Source organism: Otolemur garnettii, unplaced genomic scaffold (genome assembly GCF_000181295.1).
Source record: "Otolemur garnettii isolate 467f Iridium unplaced genomic scaffold, OtoGar3 scaffold00043, whole genome shotgun sequence".
Classification (NCBI taxonomy): Eukaryota; Metazoa; Chordata; class Mammalia; order Primates; family Galagidae; genus Otolemur; species Otolemur garnettii.
In genome coordinates, this window is record NW_003852438.1 from 11,162,975 (window position 1) to 11,169,457 (window position 6,483).

The following is a 6,483-nucleotide window of genomic DNA, read 5'->3' on the forward strand; positions in this document are numbered from 1 at the left end:
TAGACATCTGGTTTTGTGATGACAAAGAGGATATTCTTAGATTTCCGGATAGTGACTCTAGTAACCCCTGTAACTTGTCGAAGACCCAGTTTGGACATAGCCTGAAGAATAGAAAAGATCAGGTTTTCTACTTTTTTGGAAGCACCTTTAAGAAACAAGGAACAGGCTGGGCATGGTGGCTCACCCCTGTAATCCTAGCACTCTGGGAGGCTGAGGCAGGTGGGTGGCTTGAGCTTATGAGTTCAGACCAGCCTGAGCGAAAAGGGAGACCCCATCTCTACTAAAAACAGAAAAACTGAGGCAAGAGGATTGAGGATCGCTTGAGCCCAAGAGTTGGAGCTTGCTGTGTGCTATGATGCCATAGCACCACAGGCTGACAGCTTGAGACTGTCTAAAAAAAAAAAAAACAAAAAAGAACAAAAAAGAAAACACAATCAAAGCAAACCCTTTCTCTAGGCTAGGAAAAGTTTATACAAATTAAGGAGAACCAAGGCCAGGCACTGTGGTTAACGCCTGTAATCTTAGCACTTTGGGAGGTTGAGGCGGGTGGACTGCCTGAGCTCCCAGGTTCTAGCACAGCCTCAGCTAGAGCAAGAAAGCCTGGTGGGCTCGGTGCCCATAGCTCAGCCATTAGGGCGCTGGCCAGTGGGTTAGAACCTGGCCTGCGCCTGCTAAACAAACAGTAACAACAAAAAAAATAGCCCGGCATTGTGGTGGGCAACTGTAGTCCCAGCCACTTGGGAGGCTCAGGCAAGAGAATTGCTTAGGCCCAAGAGTTTGAGGGTGCTGTGAGCTGTGACACTGCGGCATACTACCAATGGTGACATAGTGAGACTATCTCAAAATAAATAAAATAATAATAATAAATAAAAAAATAAAGGCTTGGCACCTGTAGCTCAGTGGCAAGGGGCTGGCCTCATACACCAGGGCTGGTGGGTTTGAACCCAGCCTGGACCTGCTAAACAATGACAACAACAACAACAAAAAAAAATAGCTGGATGTTGTGGTGCGTGCCTGTAGTCCCAGCTACTTGGGAGGCTGAAGCAAGAGAATTACTTGAACCCAAGAGTTTGAGGTTGCTGTGAGCTATGATGCCAAGGCACTCTACCAAGGGCAACAAAGTCAGACTCTGTCTCCAAATAAAACAAAACAAAAATAATTAAGGAGAAGCAGTTTTTAGAACTCCTGAGTTTTCTGCCACAGTAACTTCTACTTTAACCAAACAGGATTCTACTACTACTACAAGAGTTCCAATACAGGTATTCTACTCTCTGAAGTTGCTTCATTAGAATCTTTAATTCTTGTTTCTAATGTAAAAATCTCACCTTCCGTGCCTTCTTTTCACTCCGACTCTGTTTTGCTTTACTGACTGGTTCTTCATCGATTTCAGCTGCCGCTGCCAGCTAAAAAGATAAAATAGTTCTGAGTTAACTGGAAATTGACACCTGCATACCATAATCTCCATGCAGTTTTCCCTTTATTAAGAGCCACAGTTCAAAATAGCAAAGTCAAGCTTGGCTCCCATTGCTCAGTGGTTAGGGCACCAGCCACATGCACCCAGGCTGGTGGGTTTGAACCTGGCCCAGGCCTGCTAAACAACAATGACAACAACAATAAAAAAAAAAATAGCTTGGTGTTGTGGCAGGCACCTATAGTCCCAGGTACTCGGGAGGCTGAGGCAAGAGAATCGCTTAAGCCCAAGAATTGCTGTGAACTATGACACCACAACACTCTACCGAGGTTGACATAATGAGACTCTGTCAAAAAACCCCAAACAAACAAACAACCCCCGCCCCACCCCCAAAAAAAAAAGAAATAGGAAAGTCAGCTTTGATCAACCTTACCCCCGCAAGTATCAGTTAATAAGAGAATACTGCCAGGTGCAGCGGCGCCTGCCTGTAGTCCCAGCTACTCGGGAGGCTGAGACAGGAGGAACACTTGGGTCCAGAAGTTCTGGGCTATAGTGTGCTATGCCAATCTGGTGTCCACTAAGTTCGGCATCAATATGGTGACCTCCCAGGAGTGGGGGGCCACTAGGTTGCCTAAGGAGGGGTAAACTGGCCCAGGTCAGAAACAGAGCAGGTCAAAACTCCTGTGCTAATCTGTAGAGGGACTGCGCCTGTAAATAGCCACTGAATACCAGCCTGAGCAACATAGTAAGACCCCCCCATCTCTATAAAACAAAACAAAACAAAGAGAGAGAGAATACTGACCTGCGCTTGCTGTGTGGTTGCCTGTGTGGAATCTTGTTCCTCTAGCTCTGGTACTGATTCATCACTGTCAGATTCTGTTCCAGACCCTAAGATGACAAACATTCAATATTTTATAGTAGAGACTGTAAGGAAGGGGTATCTTAGCATGGCTTGCCTGGGTTAGAAGTCAATTACCTTATGCTAGACCTAACAAAATTAACGTACCAGTCCTACCCTTAGTCACTAACTAGTGTGTACATATCTATTAAAGATCCAGCCCCATCCTCTAGGTATAGATGAGTAGTTCATGTACCCTAACTGCTTTCTTTCCTTCAAAGTCTTCATTTCTTGGCATTGGCAAACACCAATGACCCATGTATTATAACTCCTAATTTTACCCACTAACCCAGGCATCCTCAAACTGTGGCCCGCCTAGGACTTTTATCTGGCCCGCTGGGTGTTCTAGCTGTTGCTGCCTGTCCTGCTTAGCAGCCAATTTATCCCGGGGCCTATACTCTGGCCCACCAATGGTCTGAGGGACAGTGAACTGGCCCCCTGTTTAAAAAGTTTGGGCTCGGGGCCTGTGGCTCAAGCGGCTAAGGCGGCGGCAGACATATACACCTAAGGTGGTGGGTTCGAATTCAGACTTGGTCCGCCAAACAACAATGACGGCTGCAACCAAAAAATAGCTGGGCGTTGTGGTGGGTGCCTGTGGTCCCAGCTACTTGGGAGGCTGAGGCAGGAGACTCGCTTGAGCCCAGGAGTTGGAGGTTGCTGTGAGCTGTGATACCACAGTACTCTACCCATGAGGACAGCTTGAGGCTCCGTCTAAAAAAAAAACTTTGAGGACCCCTGCACTAACCCAACCATCCAGAAAAGTTCTGCCAAAAGGTGTTCTTAAGTGAAAAAAAAAACCACTTGTAGAAGCACAAAAGGCAGCACATTTCTTATCCTTTAAACTGGGTTGGAGGAGACCAAAAGCAGTTGTGTACACATACAGGCTTACTTTCAAACCACTCACCTAACAATTTGATCTAAACAATCTAGTTAGAAGATTCTCAGTGACTATCAATTCATAGCTGCATTAGTCACTTTCTCTACTAGAGACTATGATTTCCCCTACCTCTTCCAAACATAAGTATTTTATGTTTCTCTTAATTCAAAGGCCAAGCATCAATAAAGACTACTGAGGAGGAAAAAAGCATAAACCCGCACCATTCCTTAGGCTAGGAAAAAAACAGGTCTCTACATTTTTAAGAAAAGGAAGTCCCTGGGCAACTGGTCATTACTAAGAAGTGAAAAAGACAAGACAAATAGCTCTAGATTTTCCAATATTTTTAGCAAATCCCAGGCCCAGGGACAGGGTTAGTGATGTGGTAAAGATTAGAGCAAATTAAAGGTCTGTCAGGTCTTGGTTTTCAATGTCAGATTGGTTATGTAAAAAAAGACAGCAGACCCAGGATTTAGTCTGGATCACATTACACCAAATGTAACAAGGTGGTATCTGAGGTGATGAAAACCAAGATTTCGTTTCATATTCCTGGAACTTTTGCATGTAAAATTATCATTCTATGTTCAAATACAAGCAGGTACACTGAGAAAGCGGCGCATCCTAGGGTTAGTATTGGTGGGTAGCCCCCAAGAGGGGTGTGGGCAACACACCATGCACACAGCAAACCAAGGCAAATACCCTTGTTGTTCTTCAGAACAGGCTGCTTGCCAGAGGGGGTTGGGGCAGGGATTCCAGCAGGTTTGGGGGTGGGCATGTTGATGAGGACCGACTGGAAAGGCACTTCCCCAGAGATTGGTTCCGGGGGAATCAGAGGCGGCAGCTCATCCTCGTCAGCAGGGGCTAGGGGCTTAGAGGGTGATTCCAGCACCAGCCCAGTTGAGGACGGCAGAAATTGCTGTTTAGGAAGCAGAGGGGGAACTGGGGTGGGAGTGAGAGGCAGAGAGGCTGGGTGGGTAGGTGCTGGGGAGACAGATGGTGATCCAGTTTTAGGAAAGACATTTTCAGAGGCAGCTGCTGCCAGAGGGGTAGATGCCTTAGACTCAGGAGGAGCCAGTGGGCCCATTGGGGAATGAACAGAACCTTTGCCTTTCCCAGGAGAAACAGGGAGAGCTTCTGCAGTCTTTGAAGAGCCTTTCTGAGCAGGGACTATGAGTAGAGGGGCTGGAGCCACTGTGGAAAGGGGTCCTCTGGAACCATTCTTAGCTGAGGGATCTGGGCTCATAAGAGATGAAGGAGAATTCTTCTTGGCCTGTGCACCTTTCTGAGTGGGAGCTGGGGCAACAAGTGCTTCTTTGACAGCTGCGGGTCCCTTTGATGGAAGCCCTTTAGATGCCTGAGGGGCAACAGATCCCAGGGTACATGTCACTGAAGCTGAGGAGGTAGGGGGGTCTTTAGAGGAGAAAGAAGTCATAAGCGGGGAAGTAGAGGCCTCCTTGGGGGATGGAGAAGCTAGGATCCCTTTGGGTGAGGAAGAAGTCATGGCTGAAGGAATAGGGCCCTCTTTGGAGGATGAGGTCCCTTTGTGAGAGACAGGAGCAAGGGCTGGAGGAGTGGGAGCCTCTTTGGATGAAGTACCTTTGGGGGAGGGGATCTTTTTTGGAGGAATCATAGCTAGGGGAGTAAGGGCCCCTTTTGGGAAAGGAGTCACTGCTGGAGTAGTAAGATCCCCTTTGGAGGATGGAGTAACTGGGCCTTCTTTGGGTGCTGGGAATTCTTCAGGGGAAGGAGGAATCACTGTTGGAGGACTAGGATCCCCTTTGGAGGGACCAGTTGAATCTCCTATGGGTGCTGGGACCTTTTGGGGGTAGGCAGTCACTGGAGTACTAAGATCCCCTTTGGAGGATGGGTTAACTGGGCCTTCTTTGGGTGCTGAGAACTCTTTGGGGGAGGGAGGAATCACTGTTGGAGGACTGGGATCCCCTTTGGAGGGAGTGGTTGGATGTCCTATGGGTGGGACCTTTTTGGGGGAGGGAGTCACTGCTGGGGCAGTGGGATTGCCTTTGGAGGATGGGGAAGCTAGAACCTTTATAGGGGAGGGAGGAGTCATAGCCAGGGGAGTGGAGGTCCCTTTAGGGGAGATAGTGGTCACTGCTAAGAGAGAGGGATCTCCTTTGAAGGATGGGTTAACTGAGCCTCCTTTTGGTGCTGGGGCCTTTTTGGGAGAAGGAGTCACTGTTTGGGGAGTGGGATCCCCTTTGGAGGATGGGGTGGCTGAGTCTCCTTTGAGTGCTGGGACTTCTTTGGCAGAGGGAGGAGTGGGCTCGCCTTTGGATGGGGTGGCTTGGCCTCCTTTGGGTGCTGAGGCTTTTTTGGAGGGAGGAGTCATCACTGAAGGAGTGGTATCCTCTTTGGAGGATGGGGTAGCTGGGCTTCCTTTGGGTGCTGAGGCTGCTGGGGCCTTTTTGGAGGGAGTCACTATTGGGGGAATAGGCTCCTCTTTGGAAGATGGGGTAACAAGGCCTCCTTTGGGTGCTGGGGCCTTTTTGGGGGAGGGAGGAATCATCACTGGGGGAGTGGGATCACCTTGGGAGGATGGGGTGGCTGGGCCTCCTTTGGATGCTGGGGCTTTTTTAGAGGGAGGAGTCACCAGTGGGGGAGTGGGATCCTCTCTGGAGGATGGGGTAGCTGTGCCTCTTTTGGGTGCTGGGGTCTTTTTGGATGAGGGAGGAGTTACCACTGGGGAACTGGGTTCCCCTTTGGAGGATGGGGTGGCTGAACCTCCCTTGGGTGTTGGTATTGCTGGAGTCTTTTTGGGGGAGGGAGGAGTCACCAATGGGGGACTGGGCTCCCCTTTGGAGGATGGAGTGGCTGATGAGCCTCTTTTGGGTACTGGGGATGCTGGGGCCTTTTTGGGAGAGGGAGGAGTCACTGCTGGGGCAGTGGGCTCTGCTTTGGAGGATGGGGTGGCTGGACCTCCTTTGGGTACTGAGGTTGCTGGGTTCTTTTGGGGGGAGGGAGGAGTTGCTGCTGGGGGAGTGGGCTCCCCTTTGGAGGATGGGGTGGCTGGGCCTCCTTTGGATGCTGGGGTTTTTATGGAGGGAGGAGTCACCACTGGGGGAGTGGTATCCTCTTTGGAGGATGGGGTAACTGGGCCTCCTTTGGGAACTGGGGTCTTTTGGGGGGAGGGAGGAGTCACCATTGGGGGAGTGGGCTCCCCTTTGGAGGATGGAGTGGCTGAGTCTCCTTTGGATACTGGGGCCTTTTGGGGGGAGGGAGGAGTCACTGCTGGGTGAATGGGCTCCCCTTTGGAGGATGGGGTGGCTGGGGCTCCTTTGGGTG

The 6,483-nt window shown here is 49.8% G+C and overlaps 1 protein-coding gene across 1 annotated transcript in view; it reads right to left on the reverse strand.

Annotated features, from left to right (window-relative positions):
• NACA (nascent polypeptide-associated complex alpha subunit) overlaps positions 1-6,483 on the reverse strand; it is a 16,932-nt gene that overhangs the window by 2,415 nt on the left and 8,034 nt on the right. Inside the window, exons 3-5 of the mRNA XM_012805507.1 lie at positions 2,214-2,299; positions 1,326-1,403; positions 3-101 (exon numbers count right to left, since the gene is read on the reverse strand). Of these exons, the coding sequence (XP_012660961.1) occupies positions 3-101; positions 1,326-1,403; positions 2,214-2,299 (263 nt within the window). The remainder of the gene's footprint in view (positions 1-2; positions 102-1,325; positions 1,404-2,213; positions 2,300-6,483) is intronic.